Source organism: Hibiscus syriacus, unplaced genomic scaffold (assembly GCF_006381635.1).
Source record: "Hibiscus syriacus cultivar Baekdansim isolate YM2019G1 unplaced genomic scaffold, ASM638163v2 tig00112501_pilon, whole genome shotgun sequence".
NCBI classification, from domain to species: Eukaryota; Viridiplantae; Streptophyta; class Magnoliopsida; order Malvales; family Malvaceae; genus Hibiscus; species Hibiscus syriacus.
In genome coordinates, this window is record NW_024063348.1 from 332,437 (window position 1) to 358,535 (window position 26,099).

The following is a 26,099-nucleotide window of genomic DNA, read 5'->3' on the forward strand; positions in this document are numbered from 1 at the left end:
GGAGAAATAAAAAGAAGAAATGGGACTCTCGACTTGATATCTTCTTTGAGATCTTCATTCCCCCCCCCCCCTTTTAATTAGTTTAACAAAGTGAGTGTTATTTTTATAATCTATATAAAATAATTTTCTTTAAACAAAACTTATTAATAAATAATGATTTTTATTTATTTTATTTGTCATTATAATAAGATTATATTAGTCGTTGTTTTTTATTAAGTTAAATAGATTATAAAATAATATATGTTTAAAATATTTTCAATCATTTGTCAATGAATGTTTAATTACCTTTCTAAGAGTTGGAGCTCAAACTCATGGTCTCCAAGAACATAACGATTTCTTTAATCACTGAGGTAAGTTAATCAGTGTTATTTTTTTTATCTACTTCATCTCTAAATCTAATTATAAATATGTAGTTAATGTTTAAGTTTGAAAACATCACATATATTAATTTAAAATTTTAATTCTAACAATTAATGACATGTAAAAGCTAGAAGTTGAGTACTGTATATGATTTATAATATCAGATTCCAACAAGGACTGACAAATTTAGCTGAATTTGGCAGTGCTTTTGCCTTTTAAAACGAAACAATCTGAAACTACAACGTTTCACATAAGTTACAAAACAGTTTCAACCTTTACACTTCCCCATTCGGCTTTTCTATATTACGATGGTGAAATGGAATTTTGCAGTGAAATTGCCAATTTAGAATTATTAAGAGAGCTCTAGTAAGTTTTAATGTAAAGTTCAAAGGACGTCATCAAATATATAGTAAATAAAATTGTATTTGATCTGAAAAAAACATTTATTTATATTAAGTTATTTTACTTTAGATTTTATTTTTATTTTCTCTTTAAATTCAATTAATATGATTTGAAATTTAAAATTTAAAAAAAATCAACAATATAAATTAAATAAGATCAATATTTATCAAAGTCCGAATAATTTATACATCTCTATTTTAAACTTGAGAAAGATAAACTCTAATTTTAACTTATGAGCGAAAACCTGATTACAAGTAATAATAATAAAATAATTTTAAAATTTAATTATAATATATTAATAAAAAAATTAATATGCTTTAAGCTTTTACTACTATCAACCAACTTAGACTAACAAAAGATATCAGTATAATCTTAATCGACATTAAATCCCGATTCAATTTCTGTCTTTCTCTCTCTCTATATATAAAAAAAACTAATATTTTATGAATAATGATTTGGGTTTATGGGTGGCCCGAACTGAGACTGAGCTAGGGCCTAGGTGATTAATTTATTGGGCAGCAGCCCACTTTACCTTTTTATCATATTATTGATAATCTGATGTTCCGTTTCTATTTTTGTGCGTATAAGATTGTCTTTGACTTATTCTACCCAAATATCATAAGATGGTCTTCCCGTAGTTTGGTCAATTTTTTTTCGTTTGGCATATATATATGTTATTTAAACAAATTCAAAGTTTCTCTTTTTATGAAAATTAATTTTAAAAAAGAAAAATTTTTATTCTTTAAATATATAATTTCTTTTTTTTTGGAGAAACCAATTAAATTATTTTTCTAATTTTTTGACTTTAAGGATAGAACAGTTTCTACTTTTAAATGAACATTTTCTTTAAAAAAAAAGTTCTTTTACAATTTTTTAAATCTCTTTTTTCTATTATTTATATTGAAAGTATTATGTTTCTGTCACGTAATACTTTTCTACGTAGTCGTATCATCGTTGATCGACGAGATTAGTTAATAGGCGATGATGATAATAACTAATAACAACTTTAAATACTAAACTGAATTAATTTTCTTAAAATATTAAAGTGATATTTTTATATAACTCTGGGTGAACTACAAAAATGGTCCTCTGATTATAAGATATTATTTTCTTGAGTCTCTCAATTATTAAAAGTTACAAAATGGTCCTCGACGATTAAAACTTAAAAAATTATCACCCGACTATTCTTTATGTTTAAAATGCATCCTTTTTTTTAAAAAAAGTTAACGATCTTCTGAGTTGGAAGTTAACATGCTGACTGAGATATGATAGTCGTTTGAGATTATGAGATCATATTTTAGCATATCTCAATCAGCAAGTTAACGTTTAGTTTAGACTATCGTTAATTTTTTAACGAAAAATGAAGAGTTTAAAACATAATGAATAGTCAATTGACCAATTTTGCAACTTTTAATAGTCGAGAGACTCAACAATATAACTCTCTATAGTTGGAGGATTATTTTGTAATTTTTAATAGTCAAAGGACTCAACAAAATAATACTCTATAGTTAGGGGATTTGTGTGTACTTTACCCTATAATTTTAGGGCTAAATGGATATTAATGAGGCCATATGATTCTGTCAATTGTCCGAAACAAGCTGCCAATAATCTCCACAAAATTCTTCACTTCCGTTGCCAGCCTACCAATCTAATACACCGCTTTCATTATAACCAGCATTGTCTTGTACATTTCTTCAAATAAAATGTTTTCATACTTAATGTATAAATAAAATATTTTTTTATTAAGTAATCTCGGTAATTAACAAAATATATTATTCTTTCTTAAAGTTTTAAATTTAAATAATTATGTCTGCAAGATATGTGTGCGTTGTCATTTGTTAAAATAAATTATTAACAAATATCGCCTTATAATCAAACTATTAAAGAAAACTATTTTACATCATTTTTAATTTGTTAATTTTAATAATTTTTTCACTGTGTAAAGTAAAATATATTATTTTAATTAAATTTATTTTTTCTGTAAATTTAAAATAATTAAATATGAAAATAATTTATATTTATATTTAAATCTAAATTTAAATATATTTATGAAAACAATAATCTGAATTTAAAGAATGACTTATTCCCATTTTGTTCATTTGCAAGGCATAAGAAGATATTGCCTTTGTAACTGGACTTGTTAACAAAATAAAAAAAATGTTTAATTAAAAAATAAGTACTTGAATTGTATTTTTTTTATTAAAGTCTTTTTTTAGTTAAAATAGGCGTTTAATATGTATTTTTTGTTATCATTTAAGGTACTAAAAAAAATTATTCTGTTATCAATCATCCTATTAACAATCGTTAAAGAAAATCTATTAACCGACGATTGCTTAATACAATATATTACTTTTTTTATTAATATTATTTTAAAATACTAATTTTTTAAATTTTTATAAAAAAAAACCTACAATTTTTTTAATTTCTCAACTTCAAATCCCCTAAAAATCATATGTCAAATAGTGAGTGCACGACCGGAGATTAAGGTGACTCAGTATTGGTTCGGGCGACAATGTAGTCTCAAAAACTACAACAAACATATGATGGTTGGGTGAAGAAAAAAATGATTTTGTGCGATGGGATTTTGGGACAACATGTGATTTTTATGCTACAACGTGCAACGACAAGAGGGACAACTGACCGAAAACCATCCTGATTAACTATGCATACTCCCTTAATTTCCAGTTTCTATAAAACTTAAAAGGATAACTGAAGTGCTTCAATTATATTCAATTTAATAGAATTAATTAATTATAATATTTATCCAAATATATTTTATGTGTAGTTACAAATAATTATATACAAATTCAGTTATTGTATTACCTTTTTTACTATATATTATTATATTAAAAGACATGCAAAAGGAAGTGAAAAAAATCAATAGACTAATTATTGTGTTTGAATTATTAATTTTAATATTAAAATTTTCTTCTTGAGTCCACTCCGTCCAAAGGCATGAATCGTGTTGTGAGAATATTATTTGGATTTTTTTTAATTTCTACCAAGATTTTGTTATCGTTATCTTATTTGAACCCTCACAAATCGTATAAGATTTTATCATCTTTATGCTTATCATTACAGATTCAAATTCATGTCATAATACATACATCGATTAGTATTTATATACGTATAATACATTAATATGTGCTTTTTGACACGAGATTCAAATTTCTTAAAGTGAATTTGGAGGTGAAAAATCTGATAAAATATTTAATATTTAAATAAAACAATTCAAAAATAAAATTCTCACATCACGGTTATTTATCACTAGTGAATTTATATAATTAAGATAAAGGTTATTTTTTTACGCATGGTGATAAATGCAATTCAAAATAACCTTTGTCTTAATTGTATAAATTTAAAAAATTAACATTTTTTAAAAATAAAACAAATAAAGATTAACTAATTCAAATTATATTTATCACTAATAAATTTATACGATTAAGACGAAGGTTATTTTTTACGCATAGTAAATAGCTGTTTCTTAAAATTTTAAATAATCTTTAGAAATAATCAGATATATTTTTTTCAATAATTTAAAACTGAAATAGAAACATTCAAATACTTACGTGAAAATAATGTCAAAAAGAAAAATACTTAAGTGAAAATAATAGTTTGCATAGATAGACCTCTATTAAGGATGATTTAATATTGTCTAAGTGATAAAAATTAAAGGACTTATGTTCGAGCAGTTATGTCTCTAAGATGTACGTACATTGTCAATATATTAAAAATATTATGTGTGTTGTCAATAAATGAATAAGATTCTAAATATATGATACATTGAAATTATCTAAAAAAATTAATTAAAAAACTATTCAAAAAAATTAATTATAAACACGTCAATTAATATAATATATATTTTAAATAATTAAAAAAGTCATCTTATCAAGTTAAATCGACTTGTTTGGCAAAATGTATATAGATAATAATTGATAGTTTAATTTTAAATATTTGATTTGTTTGTACTAATTAAAATATTATAAATTTAAATTATATTTAGATTCGTAATTAACGACAAGGTATACGGATATTTGCTCTCAAATTAATTAAATATGTGTTTTTTTAAAAGGGTAATTTTTTATATTTTTTATTAAATCGTACAAAATATAAGTGTAACTCATTGGCTTCATTAAAAAATATCCCTATATCATAGTTGGAGGAAAAAGAAAAGAGTATCACTCTCAAGTAGTTTAAGTCTTCTTATCACCTCGTTGTCCTGTTCATGGAATTCCACTCCTAAAATTTTCCCCACCATGAATATCAATTCAGCCTCTGATTGCCCTTCACTCTGAGATGTTTCACCGACGTCATGGGGATCAATTTGAGGTTCATCCCCTTTACCCTTTGACTGCATTCCCTTACGGTTTATTCCACCTCCCATCCCTTTGGTCTTCTTAATATTTTTTCTTTTAATTTGGTCTGACCCACTCGTAATGGGAATACTTTCTACTTGCGTGACAGCTAAAGGCGACAATATATAATTGTCTGATAATGCTACATGAGCCCTCGTCTGGCCAACACACTCCACATCAATCTCATTCACCATCTCGATTGGAACGTCTTGGAGTCTCAACCCATTTGAGATAGAGGGGAATGGGACAATCGACAGCCCACTTCTATCCAAAGAATCCATGCACATCGATCCACTTCCAGATTCCACAGGCACGCCATGTAATTACTCATTCAAATCTTCATCTTTACTCACGTGGCAAAAACTCTCATCTGACCTGGGCAACACGTTTACTGTGTTACCTACCACTTCCTGACAAAAACCGTTGGCTCTTGCTTCATCATTTCCATCCTTCTCGGGATTAAAAACGTCGTCGTCATCATTCTCCCCATCATGCTCGATCACTGCACCATGCACAATCAAGTTCTCCTCACCCGTCGTCTTATAAGGCGAACAACCATCAATGAATAATCGTTCTCCGTCATACTCCTCCGTTCGCACGATTATATCTGAGACGTTCCCATTAACATTAATTGAGATTCTGTCAGGAACACAAGACTGTTTTTTGACAGATAGCAATACTTTCGCAATGTCAAAGAGACCACGATTGGACATCTCTTCGTCTATTTTCAGGACTCTTCCCCACCTGCTACAGATATCAGAAAAAAATCTATCATACCATAGTTGAATTGGGACATTCTGCAAGGTTACCCAGATTTTTATGCTCCGCTTCCCGTCGAAGCCTTCAAGCTTTTCCAGTAAATCCAACCAGGAATGGAGTAGCTCTGCTCTACTCTTCCAAGCCCTCTATATTTTCTCTTTGTTATCAAAAACCAAAATTGTCAACAAGCTATGCAGGGACACACCTTTGCCTTAAAACCATCATACTTGAGTCCCTCTTGGACTATGTAGATGTTGGCATGCCTTTAATATAGCTAACCGGACATTTGCTTCTCCAACCTATTTCCTCCTTTGTCAACTCTATCTCGTTCAATGGAATGTCCCCAAGCGAGGCGTCACTCTTTGACTCATCATCAAGCAACCTTACATTTATAACTTGTCCACTCTAGCTAACACCGTTTCCAGGCTCGGGGTGAGATTTTTCTTTGCCTGTCACTACTTCTTTGAAAGACCTCTTATCCCTAAGTGAATCCGACCTTTTCCAAACTTTTGTGACCGTCATCTTCCTGTTTGGAGTGTTGTTTCACTTTTCCAAGCTTAGAAACACCCTAATCGATCTGCCGACGATCCATCTTCCATCAGCCTCCGTGACTGCGCGCTTAGCTTCTTCCAAGTTTCTATATCTGACAAAAGCAAACGTTGAGCTCTTCATTTTCCTCTTCGGATTCGAATATGATATGTAGATATCTAGTACGACTCCGTAAGTTTGGAAAAAATCCTTTAGCATCGTCTGTGATACTCTTTTGTTGACGTTATCCACAAAAACTGATGCACCTAGCCTTCTCATAACCCTTCTATCTTCTCAATCTTCTTTTCCATGACGCTTCTACTTTCAGCATCCCTTCTTCAGTGCCGATCTACCCTACCCCGATCGTTTCTTCATTCTCCTGGGCCTCTCCTTCTCCACGACTGTTAATTAATTGAATTTATTATATTATTACATATAATATAATTATTTGATTCATTATCAATTTACTTTTGAAATTATTATTTTAAATTTATTTTCTAATAAATTAAAATATTTATCAAATTTAAAAAAATATTTAAAGGCTGGAATATATTAGGGATAATATAGTGTGTAAATTCGGATATCGGATTTGATCTGATTCAAAAACTCGAATATCATATCCGATTCAAAAATTCGGATATCAGATCTGATCTGATCCAAAAATTTGGATATCTGAAAATAATTATCCGTATCTAATTCGAAAAATTAGATATCTGAATTTTCATATCGAATATCCGAATATATGGATCCGAATATAAAATTTAATTTGACAATATATATATATATATATATATATATATATATATATATATATATATATATATAATTACTCACACATAATAAATAATTAAATATCTTAATTTTTATGGAGCTTGAGCTTTAATGAGTTAGTGAGTTACTCATTTATTTAGTTAAATGCTACTCTAAAATATAAATGCCCAAAATTTTCAGATTTTTAGATAATCCGAAATTAAAATTTATCCAATCTATATTTGATTCGATTATTCAATTTTTTTAAATATCTGATCTAAATTATCTAAAAATAAAAAATAAATTAGATATTCGAATTTATACATCAAAGCAATAGATCAACAGATCAAATTGGATATTTTACACACCCTAAATAATATAATATATATTTCGAACGTTTAAGGGAAAAACATTTGGGCCAGGTATAAGCGTAGCCAGCCTAATAAAATAAAATAGCTAGCCATGAAAACAAATAATTTGACGCGTTTTATTACCGGCGCGTGAACTTTGACCACCGTTTCTTCCAGAAAGAAAAAAGAAAAAAGATCATATAAATTCCAATAACAACTCGATTTTTCACTATTGATTTCTCTTTCAAAGCCAACTGTCACAAAACTCTCTGAAATTTCCGTAACTTTCTCGAGAACATAACAAAAGGAAAAGGAAAGTAAAGAAGGGAGGAATCACTTCCTATGGGCCGAGACTCGTCTCCTCCGAGACTAGACGACAATGCCAACGAAAATGGAAAAAATAACGCCATTAACAACAACAGTGACAGCAACCACAATAACAACGATCAAGGAATCTACTCGATCCGCGATCGGTTTCCTCTCAAAAGAAATCCTGGCCAAAGTCGGGACCGAACTAAACAATATTCTCTCCTCGAACGGCCTCTAGTTAGAAACCGCGCCCGGTTCAACCGGAAAGGATTATTGCACTTCCCTTTTCGAGGCATTTATTTGTTTTATTTCTTGATATTTTTCTCCGTATTCGCTTTTGCTGTGGCATCAATGGTGATGCAGAGTTCGATTACGGTGATGTTGTTTAGGCAAGGAGGGGAGAGGAGTTGGAGGAGGTCTATTAGAGAAGGGTTGAGGTTCGGGAGCTCGTTGAAGTTTATGCCGGCAGGGATCTCAAGGTTGCTTGCTGAAGGTGGTGGTCTTGATCCAATAAGATCGACTGATAGGATTGGAATTCGCGGCCCAAGACTTGCCGTTGTAAGTCACATTTTTTCATTTTTCTTTTAATAACTGGATTACTTAATTGAAATTTATCTTCGGTTAGGACTTAATATTTCAGATGTTTATATTTGGTTAGAATGTTAAGTGCACTTAAAGTTAATAATTCAGATGTTTATTTATTCATAATTCAGTTCGTAATCAGATGTTATATTTATTTATTTTTTTGTTTCTCCTGTTAGTTTATGATTTTGGATTAGCTTATTGAAGTTTTATATTCTTTTTCTTTAGATTTCTAATTTGTAAGTAGTGGCTTGGCCGAATCGAAATTGTAAGTAGTTTTTTTTTGTGTGTGTGATTCTTTTAGCCCTATGGTTTATGAATAACTCACGGTTACTTTGGTTATGAATTGCTTGCGAGTTTCTTTTTATTTTGCTAAAATGAATGTTGTTCTATTTTTTAGATCTTGAAAGGCTAACTCAGAAGCTTCAGTATAGGTTTCTTTTCTTTTTTTTTCTTAAAGTGTTGGTCATTGTTGAGAAAAAAATTATTGTGTAATGTTTTCATTGAGTTTCATAATTTATAATTTCCATCCTTTATTGTGACACTATTTTTGAATTTTGAACAATTAAGTACAGAATTTTAGCAAATTAAGTTTTTACTTTTTAGTACTAAATTGACATTATGGAAATGATTTGCTCAATGCTGAAAGTTGCATATGAGTAGGTTCTAGGTTTTTTTTGGCAAAATAGGGAGTTTATGATTACAGATTAGTGATAATTAAAATGAAAATTGAAATAAAATAAAATAACTTGATACTTAGATCATATTTTTTTTCTCTGGTCTTAACTACTGAAAACTTCCAAATTAAGGAAAAAATAATAAAATAACTTGATAAGAAAAAGTTTTTACTTTTTAGTACTAAATCGACACTATGAAAATGATTTGTTCAATGTTTAAACTTGAATATTCACAACTTCTTTATGCTATTTATCTATTTTGAGTGGTTTGAGTTTTGCATTTACATTGTGTATCTTTCATAATTGACAGATTTTGGGGAACATGAAGAAGAACCCACAATCATTGATGCTGGTGACTGTGGTAAAGAGTCTTCAGAGGCTTGGCTATGTATTTAAGGTGCATTTTTTTAAAAATTTATTTCCATTGGTGTTTCTAGTTTTTGAATATACTCATACGATTGATTTTATGATACATCTTCTATAACTTCCATTGTATGGTGGACATGTTAGTAATGTGTACACATGTTTCTGCTTCCAAACATTATAGGCATGAAAGTTTTTATTTTTCTACTGATTAGCTCAGAAAATGTTATGGATCCTTACAATTGCAAATTGACAGATTTATGGACTAGGAAGTGGCGAAGCACATGCAATATGGGAGGACCTGAATGTTCAGTTTTCAATTTTAGGTCCAGAGCAATTTGGTCATATCGATTGGTCTCTGTATGTTATCTAATTCCTGTATTATGAATTCTCTTTCTCCTCTTTTTTCCCTCTCAATTATGTTTATATTGGTTTTTATTTGTATTTGAAGTTTGTGGTGTGTACTAGTTTTATTTGTTTACTTGGCATCGATCTTTTATGTCTTTTTTTTTTAATTTTCTACAGGTTTGAAGGTGTTATTGCTGATTCTCTTGAAGCAAAAGAAGCTGTCTCAAGGTACCTTCTATATCTAGCTTACTATTTCCACCATATACAGACTTTCTGAACACCACAAACTCCTCTAATTTTTTTTTTTAGTTTGAGATGAGTTAGTGAGTTACATCTGCATGCAGCCTTATGCAGGAGCCTTTTGATACAGTACCACTTATATGGATAATTCAAGAAGATACTCTGGCAAAACGACTTCCTGTCTATGAGGAGATGGGGTTGGATCATCTTGTTTCTAATTGGAAAACTACTTTTACCAGGGCCAATGTTATTTTGTTCCCTGATTTTACACTACCGGTAAATCTGACATTCTGCCTATACTTACACACAGAATTTTTTTGATGGCATTCTAGCAGACATCTTATGTTGTTTCAATTTCCATTCCTTCCCATATCAGATGTTATATAGCATGCTTGACACTGGAAACTTCCATGTAATTCCTGGATCACCTGTGGATGTGTGGGGTGCAGAAAGTTACAGTAAGACCCATGCAAAGCATCAGTTAAGGAAAGACAATGGGTTTAGCATGGATGATATGGTTGTTCTTGTTGTTGGAAGTTCTTTCTTCTATGATGAGTTATCGTGGGACTATGCTGTTGCAATGCAAACTATCGAACCTCTCCTTGTGAGATACGCAAGGAGAAATGATGCGGAAGGGTCATTTAAATTTATTTTCTTGAGTGGTAACTCCACTTATGGATATAATGGTGCTTTACAGGTAGCCAATTATTGATAGGTGCATCATATATATGTATGATATTATATATTCATAAGTTCCTTATACCTTTCTGTTGTGTATATTGATGCTTCCATTTTGAATTGAAAGAAGTCTTTATTGGCTGAACTTGTGTGATTAATGTGATAAGGGTAATAATACATTAAATTGGTAACAAAGAAATGTTGTCTTACTGATTGGATTAAAGGAGAATTCCTGATTTTGCTATTTAGTTTGAGTACTTAGCTTAAGTTATTCAGTTGTAGTTTGTCTTTCGTACTTCAGATTATTCTTTTTGGAGTTATACGCTTACAAATTTTATTATGGCCTAACTTTTTTCTCTCTTTCAATTAGTCACATATTGCTAGAATGATAAAAGCTTAGAAATATGAAAAGACTGCTAAACCTGGAGAGAATATCATAAAAAGTTGTCATGTAATTTTCTTTTTGTCCTCTATTCTATGTATATGATGTCTTCAGCATGCTGCATTGTGGTTAGTTTTCTGCCTATGTTCAAGATTGATGTCTTACCTTGTGTGTCTGTGCAGCAAGTTGCATCACGGTTAGGACTTACTCAAGGCTCTGTTAGGCATTATGGCTTGGATGGTGATGCCAATGGAGTTTTATTAATGGCTGACATTGTTATGTATGGATCCTCCCAAGAAGAACAGGGTTTTCCTCCATTAATTATCCGAGCCATGACCTTTGGAATCCCTATCATCACACCTGATTTTCCTATCGTCAAAAAATATGTAGGTCCATTAAAATTATATCCTCTTAGTTCATAGTTCCTGATTTGTGTGTGCGAGAAAGAGGGGGAGATAGTGAGAGAATTAGAGGGACTTTCTATTCATATTATATTTTAAGCTGCTCTTTTATTGCAGGTGGCTGATGGAACCCATTGTGTTTTATTTCAAAGACATAACCCTGATACTCTATTGAGGGCTTTCTCACTTTTGATATCGAATGGCAGATTATCTAGATTTTCTGAAACAGTTGCTTCTTCTGGAAGACTGCTTGCTAAGAACATTCTGGCGTCTGAATGCATAACTGGTTATGCAAGCGTTCTGGTGAATTTACTTTATTTCCCATCAGATGTTTTGTTGCCAGATTCTGTTTCTGAACTTAAGCAGGGATCCTGGGAGTGGAACCTTTTCTGGAAGGAAATAGAAAACAGCAATGTTGATATTTCTGTAAATTCTAGTGTTGTTCATGCCCTTGAGGAATTCACCAAACATATCGTTGACAAGTCTAAGAATAGGACTGAGATTCAGGATCAGGATGCCCTTACTGGACAAGACCTGGATCTTGTGACGGAAATAGAGAACTTTGAAGATTACGAAAGACTTGAAATGGAGGAGGTATAATATACTTAACTATTACAACCCCCTTGTTTTGATCTCTTCCCACCCCGCCTTTTTCTTTTAACATTTAACATTCTCATGAATAAACTGTGACATGAAAAATATATTATTTCCCCCTTAAATCTATAGATTAATGAAAGAACAGAGAGAGATCTTGGTGTATGGGATGAGATATATCGAAATGCTCGGAAATCTGAGAAACTGAGGTTTGAAGCAAACGAAAGAGATGAAGGAGAGCTAGAAAGAACAGGTCAAACTGTTTGCATTTATGAGATCTATAGTGGAGCTGGGGCATGGCCATTCTTGCACCATGGATCGTTGTACCGTGGGCTAAGTCTTGTGAGTTTCTCCTGATCCATATTTGACATTTTATCTTTTAATCAATCTTTATCTTCATCACCTTCTCATAAGTGTTTCTGTGATTGGGGAACTTTATACTTAACTGTTGGGTGTGATTTGATGAAGAGAAATCACTTTGCAAAAATTATTGTATAAATAATATATTTCTATGGTTCTTGATGAAAATGCTTTGATTTTTATTTTTTGTAATTATTGGGTAACTTTAGTCTTCTTGGAAAGGGTGGATAGAAGCATGATTGCTCAAGAGTGATGTGCAATTTTGCAACGCGAGGAAACTGTGTTCGGATAATAACTTCCTCACCATCATTGCTACCTCACCTCTATCCTTCCTTAATATAGTCTACTTTTTTAGAACTAGCTGATTTTTTGCATTTTCTGTACTGCTCCTTAGTCTCCTCTCCCCTTTTATTGGAGGAGCTTTCCTTTTTAGTTTGTCTGCCTACTGAAAAATGGTGTGAAATACTTTCTACATTTTGTAACTATTCATTTTATATGCCAGTCTAGAAGAGCAAGGAGGTTGACATCAGATGATGTGGATGCAGTTGGCCGACTTCCACTTTTGAATGATACTTACTATAGGGATTTATTATGTGAAGTTGGAGGAATATTCTCCATTGCAAATAGGGTGGATAGCATTCACAGGAGACCTTGGATTGGTTTTCAATCATGGCATGCTGCTGGTAGGAAGGTATTCCTTATATTGATATTTAATATGGCGTTCAACATGTTGAATATTAGCTGGAGTTTTATGAACCAATCCTTGTTTTCAATTATCTTTCTCTCTTTTCACTTTTTGGGTGGGTTGGGGGGGGAGTCATTCAACAGACTATAACGAAGAGACTTAATGGTAACTCTATCCTTTTAGATGTGCATTTGTGTGTCCTTTTTGGGAAAGAGGTAATGCGGGGAATTGGGTGATGGTTTGAAGGTGAACCAATCCCCATGAACCTCTTTTTCTGATGCCCTCCAGTCTGGAGGATTTTAGAGAACAGTATTCTGCTTGATGATTTCCATTTTACCCCTCTATTTATCTAAATAACTATCTTTAAGTTGCAATGATAATGGCTTAAGTTCACTTTACTTTCCACTACTCTCAAATATACAAATGGTGGTTTACTCTCATATACTACCATTTTTCCATTTGTTTACCGTCTTTTACCTTTAAACCATCCATTTTTGCTGCTGTTTTGGTACCTATTGCTTCAAGTGCACGAGTATCAGTTTTTAGAGTATTCAATTATTGACTTCTCAGTCTTTTTCATGAAATAGGTTTCATTGTCCACAGAAGCTGAAAAAGTTCTAGAAGAAACAATACAAAGAAGTAAAGGAGATGTAATGTACTTTTGGGCGCGCCTTGATTTTGATGGTGGAGGTGAAGGAAGCAATGATGCACTTTCATTTTGGTCGATGTGTGATATATTAAATGCTGGATACTGCAGGTTTGTTTCACCTAATATCAGTTGGATATTATGATTATTAAGCATAATAGATGATAGATTCATCTGTACTGTAACACCTTGCTTATGCCAGGATTTGCGCTTTAATTTTGTAAAAGTTGAGTGAGGGTGTTTTGCTTGCCATCTTTTCATGTTGTGGGTATAGAGTGATACAACTTCTCCCCTGCTTTCAGTTTCTTTGCTTTCCATTCCATTGGTCTTGTTTCTATTTTATTTACCTGCCAGGGCATAGAGATTATCTCTGCTATTTTAAGTTGCTTTCTCCCTGGTTTCTTCTTTCTGTTAGGATTTACTTCAAATAAAATGTGTCATTTTTTCTCTGCTTAAGCCATCATGGAACCATTTTGATTACTCTTTTAAATATGGCACCAAGGAAAACATCATTCTTCAGTTTTCACGATAAAAGCTGTATTTTCCTATTCTACGATGTATTTTATAAGACAAAAAAAAGATAGGTGGGATTGTGAAGAGGCAATCATTAGCTGTGATTTATCAGCTGTTAAGTCTGGTCTGATTAGGATTCAATGTTTTTCCTGAAAATGGACCAAGATCAGGTTCAATGGGTGACAAGATACACGATCATCATTGGCTGGGATTTACTTCGTGGCTGTTATATTCAAATATCAACAGTTGTTCATGAACCTGGCGGTCAGGTTTCATGGGCTTGGAGGTGACAGTTGATATAAGCCTTAGGAGAACCACACCCCAAAAGCTAATTTTTAGGATGGGAGATACTAGTTCCAAATAAACCTCGCAAGGAAGGGATTCAAGTCCCAGACCTTGCAGTTAGGATAATAAAAATCTAGGCATGCTCTGCAGTCCTGCCGCCTACATGGGCTATGGCTTTGTGCTGCTTATTCTAACCCCAGGCGAGCACTGTTTTTCTGGTCACCTTGTAGGCAGCATGATTGCATTTGAGGTATATGGTGGATAGCTCTGATACCTTTCACGAACCACACTTCAAAAGTTTGCTATTAAAGTGGGAGTGCTTGAGTCCATATAATCCCTAGGTGGAAACTCATACTTTCTGTGAAGGGACAGGGTCCACATATATTTGTGGTTGAGTTACCTTGACATGCAACTGCTTTGTGATTTAACTTGCAATAAATTTCTTATTATATGAAAACTATATGAGTCGCTTTGATGCTTAAAATGCCTGCAGAACTGCTTTTGAAAATGCCTACCGCAAGATGTATAACTTACCATCGGATATGGAAGCTCTTCCTCCCATGCCCCAAGATGAAAGTCACTGGTCTTCCTTACATAGCTGGGTGATGCCAACCAAGTCCTTTTTGGAGTTTGTTATGTTTTCACGGTAATTTATAAGTTCTCTACTCATTTTATTGCATTTTATCCAGTTGATGATGACTGAAAACTTGTATAATTTAACTGCAGGATGTTTGTTGATTCTCTTGATGCCTTGTATTCCAATTCTAGTGAGCCCAACATGTGTTTGTTGGGTTCAACATATCTCGAGGTAAGCTCTTTTGTTCCTGTAAGTGATTTAGATAGCAAGCCACAACATGATGCTTTGACCATTACTCTACAGTTTTGGCTCTCTCATCCACTGATATTCACTGTCAACAATGCATTATTCCTGCAACTGCGATAAACATGACTGCTTCGAGATTGCATCCGTGACCGCTATTTAGATCCTTGTTCCTATAATATTTATAGGTTCCATTTAGAGTCTAATCTAATGTTGTTCTTCTCGCTTTATTTAATAATGGCCAGAAAAAACAATGTTACTGTCGGGTATTGGAACTTTTGGTCAATGTTTGGGCTTACCATAGTGGGCGGAGGATGATCTTCATTGAGCCGCACTCTGGTTTGCTCGAAGAGCAGCATCCAGTCGAACAACGGAAAGAATTTATGTGGGCTAGATATTTTAATTTCACATTACTAAAGACCATGGATGAAGATCTAGCTGAGGCTGCAGATGATGATGACAATCCGAGGAAGATGTGGTTGTGGCCATTGACAGGAGAAGTACATTGGCAAGGAATTTATGAGAGGGAGAGGGAAGAAAGATATCGGTTGAAGATGGATAAAAAGAGGAAAACTAAAGAGAAACTGTTGGAAAGGATGAAGAATGGGTATAGGCAGAGACCACTTGGATTATAGGATACGTAGAAGCCAATTCAGATGTCAATTTTCTAAGTCTAACCTAGAATCACCAAACTCCTAACACGGATACCAAACCCCTTTGCCTTTTCTCAAACCGGGAAGCCGGAAAAAGTGTTTCAGGCAAGACAAGGCTAGTCAAATCTAACAGATTTGTTGGAGACATTTTATTCTTCCAATTCTTTTTTGAGAAGCAGAGGGGAACAAAAATAGCTTCCCGGTGTTTTCATGGTTCGCGAGTTATTCAAGCCAATTTACATGGTTATCTCCGGTGGCATAGTGTGGGTTTTTGGTTAACAGGGTGACGATTATGGTAATTCTTTTTCACACCACACAAGAACATTCAATTCAGTGATGCATCTTTTTTTCTCTCTTTTGTTTACCAACTTTGGGATCTTTCATAGGCAATTTTTATCAGATATGGTTTAGTTTCGACGGAGGCTTTGCTATTTGTTTACTTTGATAGCTTTTTAAAAGCAAATTTTATAATCGGATCCTTGAAGAAAGCATTTTCCATCCTGAAATTGGTTTCATTTAGGGTGTAAATCAGTAATTCTAACCAGCTACTGGGATTCAGTTCGAAAAAGATTTGAATTTTAGTTGTCAGTGTTGAGCTAAGTTTAAGCTCCAAGAATATGAGTTATTGAGTAAGCTTGAGTTTGTAGATCTAACCTGAGGATTGGTAATCAGTAGTGAAGAATCTGAGCTTGTTTTTGAGTTTGAAGTTCGCGCATGGGAATTATTATTATTTTTAAGTAAATTAATTTAATAGAAGTAAACGAGTTTAATCAAACAATTTTAAGAAATTTAATTTTTATTTACTACATCTCTCGTATTCCAAAACGACGACAAATCTTTTTCATATGGAGAACAGAGCACCACTAGCAACCCAAACCAAGGACATACCTGAACCTTAAACCCTTCTGATTATAAAGCTTGTTAGACAGTATCAAGGTTATACATGGTTTTTATTTGAGCCACGAGGCTGTTCTTTATAAAGCTAAGTAAAGCTTAGCAAAGGGAAGAACGACATGATTATCCACTTGCTTTTGTGGGTGTTCCCCTTTTAATTTCCACTTCAATTGGTTACTTTTTTGATGTGACCATGATATGAAGAACAAAAATACATGAGGTATGATCCTGTGTTGAGAAACCAAAATTCTCGAGAAACAAACAGCACAAAATAAACTCTGGCAAACTGATATTCTTCAATTACTTATGAAATGCTTTACAACTGGTTATTTATAAAGTCTACCAATATCAACAGTGTTACTGAGTCAACAGTAACAACAGTAACATTTCTGAGTGTATTAATCTTTGCCAATGTTGTTCAGAAGATATCTTTTGATATTATTGAGCTTCGAAACAACGTTCTTCATATCCATCCTATCTTCAGGTAAGTCGGTCGAACAATCCAAAGCCAATTCCATTATTGATGATATACAAATTGATTTAACACCAAAATATTCATCCTCCTCTTGCATCATGCAGGAATCCCCTACATTTATTCCACTAGATAATGACATTTTCACCCAATGCTTTATACTCATTTCTCCGGAAAAAATTTCATCGGTAGGCTTCCTCCTTGTGAAAGTTTCCATCAATAGAATGCCATAACTATACACATCACTCTTCATGGAAATAATTCCTGCTGATCCATATTCTGTATTTTAAACATTGAATTGAATCATTAAAATGGTATTATGCCGTTGGTGCATCACAATTCTTCAATAAAATGCTAATATCTATCAAAGTTGGAATATAGAAAGAAAGAAAGAAAAAATGAGAACATCACCTGGTGCCATGTATCCAATAGTGGCGAGTGTTATTGTTTGCTTGATGGAATCTCCTTCTCCCAATAGTTTAGCAATTCCAAAATCTCCCACATGCGCAACCATGTCTTCGTCCAACAAGACATTACTTGGTTTCAGGTCACAATGGATTACAGGAAAAAGACATCCAAAATGGAGATAGTCTAAGGCTGACGCAACATCAATCATTATGTTGATTCTTTGCAGGATGTCCAAAGAATGATTTTCGGAATATAGCCATTTCTCAAGGCTACCATTAGGCATGAACTCAAGCACCAAGGCTTTAAAATCAGCAGTAGAACAACAAGTAATGACCTTGACAAGATTGCGATGAAGGATGTTGCCCATCACTTCACATTCAACATCAAAACTCCTAAATGCTCCATCTAATTCCAAGTTGAAAACTTTTATTGCAACTTCCATCCCATCTGAAAGTATTCCTTTGTATACCGAGCCAAAACTTCCCGAACCAAGGAAGTTGCTTTCATTAAATCCACCCGTCCCTTCCAATAATTGGTGGTAAGAAATTCTTCTCCATTTGTTGAAAGGCACTACATCTTCTGCAGTCGTCAAGCTTGTACTCTTGCTTTGCCATTTTTTGTAGACAATTACAAAAGCTACAACTATGATAGTTGAACCACATATTGGCAAAACATATTTCAAAGCATGGAGAAGTGCCTTGTTGGATTGTCGATGAATGTCATTCTTGCAAGGTTGGACTTGTAATCTAGGTGAGCCACATAGTGCATAGTTTTTCATGAATGATTTGGCCGTGAAGTTTACAAAACACCCTCTATTTGGGATTTCACCTTCTAATCTGTTGAAAGACACATCCAAAAATTTGAGATGCGAAAGTCTTTCCAAAGATTTAGGAATTTCTCCGGAGAGGTTGTTATTAGATAAATCTAAACTTTTCAAACTCAACAAGCCACCTAATGATTCAGGAATAGGACCTTGAAATCGATTATGAGAAAGAAGTAGAACTTGCAGATCTTGGAGACTTCCAAGAGTGGGAGGAATATCACTTGAGAAAAAATTTCTTGACAAATTCAGACGTATAATTACCTTCAAATTCCCAATGTCAAGTGGAAGTGAACCATTAAAATAGTTGGATGACAAGTCTACTTGCAAGATATCACTCAAGCTCCAAAAACTTAAAGGTATTGATGAATGCAATTTGTTGGAGGAAAAATCTAGCACACTCAGAGAAATCAGATCGCCCAAACATACCGGTAAAGGTTCATCAAGATCATTCATAGCTAACAATAACTGCTGCAATCCCTTTAAGCCACAAAGTTCATGTGGGATAGAACCTTGCAGCTTATTTCCAGAAAAATCCAGAAATTGGAGGTTTTTTAGCCTTCCTATTTCTGCTGGAATAGATCCACCCAACTCATTGGTAGAAAGGTCTAATTCCATAATATTGTTTAGACTACCAATTTCCGTGGGAAGGTTGCCCCTAATTTTGCAAGCCCTGGCTTTAAAATGTTTAAGTGATATCGAGAGATTTGAGAGTGAAGTTGGAAGAATGTCATTCAACGGGTTAAATGATAAGTCTAGAATTCTCAAGTAGCTGCAATTTGCCAAAGAATAGAAAAAGCTCGACTCATGAACTGAAGGTTTGGTGGTCAAATGATTCGAATAAAGATATAATCCCTCGAGCAGTCTCAAATTGCCAAGTGCATTGGGAATTGGGCCAGAGAATGAGTTTGTATCTAATTCTAAGAATCTGAGCTTAGAAACATTGCAGATGGAATCTGGAATATTTCCGCTAAGAGTATTTCCCCATAGATAAAGCTTCTCAAGATTTGAAAGAGAACTCATGTCTGGTAATTTACCTAAAAGAGTTTGAATATATCAATATAAGAAATAAAATAATAGAATAAACGCTTTATTATTAATTACTTTTACAGTTCTGAATTAAAACTACTATTATCTTAGGACTTAACTTCAAACATAAAAATGAAGAAATGTTTGTATTGAGATACCTGATAAAGTATTGCTTTGGAGAGCAATTTTTTTCAAAGAAGAAATATTGAAGATGGAAGTCGGAATTGAACCAACAAGACTCATATGTCTGGCAGAAAGACGTACTAATCTCTCAAGTTTTCCAATTTCACATGGAATTTCACCTGCAAATTAAAAAGTAATAATTTAGTACCATATACCTGTTCAGGTGCAAAGTCAAAGGACAAAGACGAAACTGAGAGAAATTGGAGGAGATGCTTCTATATAAAAGCTGCCATTTTAAAAGCGGATTTTTTTCTCTCCTAATAGTCTAGGTGATAATAATGTACAAAAAAAAATAATAAGATAATAATTGTTTATAATTTACTTTTAGTAACCTATAACGTAAATACGCTTGCAGACTGTTGACACGAAATCAGTATGTTATTTACATCATTTTCTCTTTTTTTTTTTTTTTTTCTTCTTTCAAAAATAAAAATTTTACCATTTCATTCTTATATTATACCGGTGATATAATTATTATTCTCCGATTTCTTTTTCGATCACTTAATGTATTGACGAACTTATCTCATTGTCTCCCATTACTTTATTTGTTTATATTTTACCAAAATCACTTTAAAACTCATAAAATTCAACCATAAATTCAAAACTTGTGAAATCCAATTACTCTAATCTATAATATTCATCATCTGATCAGTGTGAAATCAAGATATATAGCTCGTTTCCTGCTTCTCCATCTTTTCATCATTGGTATTCGAAAAAAAGATACTTCATAATCAAGAAACTAAAAGAGAACTCAAAATTAGGAGTTTCACAAAAAAAAAATTGGGGTCATTTCATAACTTATAAAAGAAAAATATATAATCATAACATTATAAGTATCTAATAGTAGAGTGACTAAAATAAGAGTAAATTAAAAATATAGTAAGTAAATTTAAAAAGAAAATTTAATGATTAAAATAAAAAAGAAAAGAAATTTAAATAATAAAATTTATAATTTACCTTAAAATCAATTGTGGACTATATAACCTCAAATATATTGATCTATAAATATTTTAAACTGAATCAAATAATATTTAAATAAAAAAAATTGAATTTATCATGTGGACATGGTTATTAAATAGAATATTAATCTTTTTTAAAACTTTAGATTTGAACCGTTGTGTTTGTAGAATTATTGTAAAAATATATTCATATGAAAATTTGTTTTGACTGAACAAAAATAAAAAATCAAAGACAAAAATGTTACCTTCCAAATTATTATCACCCAAATATAGGTTTTTGAGTGTGGTGAGATTTCCAATACTCCTTGGAATGCTGCCACTGAATCTATTGGTGTGTAAACTTAACCCTCGAAGGTTCCTGCATTCATCTATTCTTACTGGAATTTGACCTGACAACTCATTTTCTTCCAAGTAAAGTGCCTCAAGATTGGGAAGATCTCCACATATATTTTCCGGCAAACTACCAGATAGATTATTGTGTGGAAGAGATATTATTTGCAGAGAGGACATACCATAAATGGCTTTAGGAATGGAACCTGAAAGTTGGTTATGAGCCAGGCGAAGTATCCTCAGATTCCCAAGTTTGCTTATCTCACGGGGAATGTTCCCATGGATGAGATTGTGGTTCAAGTCCAAGTTCTCCAAGCTGGACATGTTGGCTATTGATGGAGGGACTACGCCTGTCAAATTATTACTTCGAAGGATCAAATCTAAAGCTTTATCCAACCTTCCAAACCACAACGGGATTTCACCGTTAATGAAATTGGAGCTCAGGTCAATGTGCTTCAGACGACTCAGTTGTCCCAACTCAGTGGGTAAATGGTCGTGGAAATTGTTGTGACTCAAATTAAGAGAGACTAGGAACGATAGGTTTCCCAACTGTGGAGGGATGGTTCCGATAAGATCCATGTTGGAAAGATCCAATGCTCTGACTCGACCGTGCTTAACAGCGCAAGAGATGCCAACCCAGTTGCAGACGGAGTAATCGGTCGTCCAGTTGTTGGCCAACATGTTGTGAGAATCGATGATTTGGTGTTTAAATGCTAGAAGTGCATGCTGATCGGTGGTGAGGTTCCTCTTATTCATGGCGTAGCTAACCATGAAACACCGAATGAACATTAAAGCTGATGAAAGAAGATGGAATTTGGACATTTTGATGAGATTGGACAAGGGTTGTCGACAAGCATTGATTAAACAAATGAATGGCTCAATCTTTTTGTTAAGACAAGTCAACTCGTACTGGTCTTCACCATAAATAACTGCGTCCTTACTGGGTCTCTAATTTGCTACATACTTCCCACACGTCCAATTAGTTGAAATTTAAAGGATTGTTTTGGGAAGAATGTTAGACTGTTCTTCCTTTTCTTTTTCCAGTTATTTCTATTATTTTTTCTTTTAAAGGTTTAAGCCTTTACGTTCCAAATGGTGGTGATGGGTTTAAATTGAAGGAAGTGGTGGAATGAGTTGGGGAAGAAGACACGGAGGCTTTTCTGGAAATAAGGAAGAAGATTACGGTGAAGGTTTTTCCCAATTGTCTTTAACTAATTTTATGAATAAAAAATAAGATAAATTATATTATTTATCATTGATTATTTTTCAATTATATCTAAATTTAGATTTTTGCTTTAACTTAGTATTAATTTGATAACGGTATAATATGATTAGCAATTGTTGACGTAAGGAATTAATCGATCATTATCAATCATATTTTGAGGGAAATGAATATGATTGTTGATCAACTCGTAAAAATTCATCATGGTGCTAATATCCCTCAATTATTTACCAAAGTCCTCTTAGCATTCGGGATGAGTATTTCACTTAGACTCGATGGATTTTCATTTAATCTGACTTGATTGATTCAACTTTTTATTTTGAAAATTCGAGTTTAGATTAAATCGGGTTAAATTTAGATTTAGGATGAAAAAATTCATTTTGACTTGACATAATAATAGAATTAATTTATATATTTAGAGATAATTATAATAATATTTCTTTTTATATTATTATTATTTAATTAAATCTTTATTTTATTTAATAAAAATGAATTATATATATAGATCGGGTATAGATTTTAATATAAAAAATTAGGATAGATGAACTCTCCTAAACTCGGGTCGGATTCGAGTGGATAGGTAAAATAACTAAGAGTACTAGAGTGCGAAAATATATATAGATGAAAAAAAAAATTCTTGATAAGATATATATAATAGGATTAGGGTGTGCGGGTGAGCAAAACTCGACTCAACTAGGAATTTGATTTTTTTTCTATTCAACTCGATTTGAAAAAACTCAACTTAAATTGGCTTTGAGTTGTATTTTCATAAACTCGACTCGGTTCGAAAAATTTTCAAGTTTAAATCAAGTTATAAAATACAACTTGAATAACTCAAAATTTTGAGTAATTAGTAGATTTATTTTCAAGTTTGAGTCGAATCCCTTGACTCTGTATGATATATCATATATATATATATATATCACTTATGAAAAAAATATATGAAGAAATATATATGTATTGTATATTATTATAAAAAAAAATATTTAAATTAGAATCAAGTAATCATAATATTATAAATATTTACAATTAAATTTAAACAAAAATTCGACTCGACTAAAATTTTATAAATTCAAATAGACTTGAAATTTTTTTAAATCAAATTCGAGTTACAATATATAACTCATCAACTTGATTAACTTAAATATTTTTACTCAACTAGATTAACCCTACTAAAACGATTCCTTAATTCCTTACTTATCGTAAATACGTATAGATCGGGCGCGAATTTTGATCTCAACAAAGTCTTGTATTCTTTTGTCAAGACTACGATTGATAAGATGTGGGGTGACAAAATCTTCTAGTCCAAAATTCTACCCCATATCAGAAGCAAAACAGAAGAATCATATATTATTAAATTCCAAAATTTTCCCTTATTTTTAGTTTTATAAATTTTAAAAACCATAACCAACAGTGGCATATATCTATAAAAGTTGGCACATATAAAAAATAAAAATGAGATCATCACCTGGTGCCATGTATCCAACAGTGGCGAGTGCCATTGTTTGCTTGATGGAATCTCCTCCCAATAGTTAAGCAAAAATAAAAACTATGGCAAAGAGGACAAAATGAAAAGATAAATATATTCATGGACGTTTTCTAAAATTAAACTTACATATTTTACTTAGAAATATGAAATTATGTTTATATTATAATTTAATTTTTAGTTTAATAATGATTTAAATATTTTATAATTAAATATATTTTATATTTTTAATTGAAAATTATTGAATAAAAAAGGAAGATAACAAAAATAAATAGAATAATACTAATAAGGGGTGAATTTATCTTGTTATTTAAAATTCAATTAATTAACATTTTATGGGGTTAGTGGATTTTTCATCAAACCTCAGGGGATAAATGTCCATTTTTCAAATTATAGGGGGTCAAGTGAATTTTCTATCAAACTTTGGATTTAAATAATTTTCCTCAAAAATTCTCAAATGTTGAAAAATCAATAGAATGGAATAATAAGTAGTTAATAAAGGATCATTTTTATTTAAAATTAAGCCAATAAATAAACTATAGAAGAATTAATGTATATTTTTACCAAGCCTCAAGAGAATAAGTAGACATTTTTCAAATCATAAGAAGGCATGTGGAATATTTTACAAGATACAATTTATTTAATAGTGTTCAGAGTAAGAAATAATATTATGGCATGCAATAATAAAATCCAATTTTAAAGACAATTACTTCTGAATTGATATTTTGCTAATTATTTGATTTTTTAACTATTTTTTGGGTTAAAAAAATATTAAATAACAAAAAGTACCTTAGAAATAAAAAACTCAACTAATTTGATTGCAAAATTAGCTAGTAAAATGCGCACCTTATTCCAAAAATTAAACTTTCCTTTTTGTTGCACTTGTTGTCCCAGCTTATATAATGCTTGTGATCTACTCGCTCGAACCCAATTGTAGGTAAAAGCAAAGTTACATGGAATTCTGGAACCCAATTGTGGATCAGCTAACATCCTTAAGCTACACTACAAGTCTCTCTGGATCAGCATCTGTAACATCCTCAATACCGGGTTAGTGACCAAATTATAAAATTTCAGAAATTGGTGATTAAAGTAGGATAATTGAATAGTTCAATGATTTATTGGAAATATGATGAAGGTTATTCAGTAATTATTAAAGGAAATAAAGGGTAAATTGGTCATTTGACTAGAAAGATTTTTATCTTTCTTTTAGGGTTATAAAACACGTGGAAGGGTGATAAGAAAAGAAAAGTCTGGAGCTTGGGTTATCTTCTTCCTCTTCTCTTCCCGTAAGCTCCATGGCAAAGGTAAGTTTAATTTCAGTTGGTTAATTCTTTAGTTTTAAGCTTAGTTTTGATTCTTGGGGTGCTAAGAAAGATTATTTAGATATTAAAGTATGTTGAGACTTCAAAATGGATGAGTTAGGGAGGATTAAATATGAAGAGTTTTTAAGAGAATTATTGAAATAAAAGGAGTAAATAGATTTTGAAGATGGATTTGACTTGTCAAGGGTATAATTAAGAAGCTAGAAGCAATAGAATTGAATTTGGAACATGTTGAAAATTTAGTGTAATTCTTGAATTTCATATGGAGAATAGGATTTTGATGTTAAAGAGGTGATTAATGAATAGGAATGAGTTTGAATATGAGTATTAAGTTAAAAATAAGAAAGGGGATGATATATGAAGTATTAAGCTGAAAAGAGTGGATTTTCGGGCATAAAAGAGGATTCTGGGCAGAGTGCATCGATACACATTCATAGTGCATCGATGCATCAAGGTTAAAACCCAGAAATTATTTAAAGGTGCATCGATGCATTGGTAATGCATCGATGCACTCTTTTAAAATAGAAACATCGAATGCAATTAGTGCATCGATGCATAAGGCATGCATCGATGCATCCCAATAATAATACAACATCGAATGCATTTTATACATCGATGCATCAGTAGTGCATCGATGCATACCTTCATTAAAAGATGAAATTGGCTTTTCTCTGAGCCTAAGGAGTGATAGTTTCGAATATATCAATCAGTATATTGATAAGTATTAATGTATTATTATGTAGATATAGAATGAAAGCTTGTTCCGGAACAAACTAAGGATTAGGATTGATTCAAACAACGAGGCCCAGGTGAGTGCATCTTATTGTATAAGATTATATGGAAATTGGACTTGTGATAAGTCTATTCCTATAGTAATAGCTCATTAAGTCTTGATTATAAGTATGTTAACGATATGAAGTGTATGTATGTTTGA

The 26,099-nt window shown here is 32.1% G+C and overlaps 3 protein-coding genes across 4 annotated transcripts; 1 reads left to right on the forward strand and 2 right to left on the reverse strand.

Moving 5' to 3' along the window:
* Positions 1 to 7,742: 7,742 nt before the first annotated feature.
* Positions 7,743 to 16,391, forward strand: LOC120180798. The gene is made up of 14 exons (XM_039186093.1): positions 7,743 to 8,371; positions 9,383 to 9,469; positions 9,692 to 9,795; positions 9,961 to 10,011; positions 10,128 to 10,299; positions 10,400 to 10,720; positions 11,266 to 11,469; positions 11,602 to 12,078; positions 12,211 to 12,420; positions 12,941 to 13,129; positions 13,711 to 13,880; positions 15,061 to 15,213; positions 15,294 to 15,375; positions 15,633 to 16,391. The coding sequence occupies exons 1-14, from the start codon at positions 7,847 to 7,849 to the stop codon at positions 16,020 to 16,022; spliced, it is 3,135 nt and encodes a 1,044-aa protein (XP_039042024.1). The 5' UTR covers positions 7,743 to 7,846; the 3' UTR covers positions 16,023 to 16,391.
* A 918-nt stretch (positions 16,392 to 17,309) lies between these two features.
* On the reverse strand, positions 17,310 to 19,666 carry LOC120180780 (receptor kinase-like protein Xa21). Of its 2 annotated transcripts, none has more exons than XM_039186076.1 (2): positions 17,818 to 19,666; positions 17,310 to 17,607 (listed from the first exon to the last, which is right to left on the reverse strand). In XM_039186076.1, the coding sequence occupies exons 1-2, from the start codon at positions 19,655 to 19,657 to the stop codon at positions 17,333 to 17,335; spliced, it is 2,115 nt and encodes a 704-aa protein (XP_039042007.1). In that variant the 5' UTR covers positions 19,658 to 19,666; the 3' UTR covers positions 17,310 to 17,332. The 2 variants fall into 2 exon arrangements, with proteins under 2 accessions (XP_039042007.1, XP_039042006.1); XM_039186075.1 differs by having other exon boundaries at positions 17,310 to 17,685.
* Positions 19,667 to 19,783: 117 nt separating this feature from the next.
* Positions 19,784 to 21,891, reverse strand: LOC120180751 (probable leucine-rich repeat receptor-like protein kinase At1g35710). Its single transcript, XM_039186037.1, has 2 exons — positions 21,051 to 21,891; positions 19,784 to 19,965 (listed from the first exon to the last, which is right to left on the reverse strand). Exons 1-2 carry the CDS (start codon positions 21,889 to 21,891, stop codon positions 19,784 to 19,786), a joined length of 1,023 nt encoding a protein of 340 aa, XP_039041968.1.
* Between the last annotated feature and the right edge of the window lie 4,208 nt (positions 21,892 to 26,099).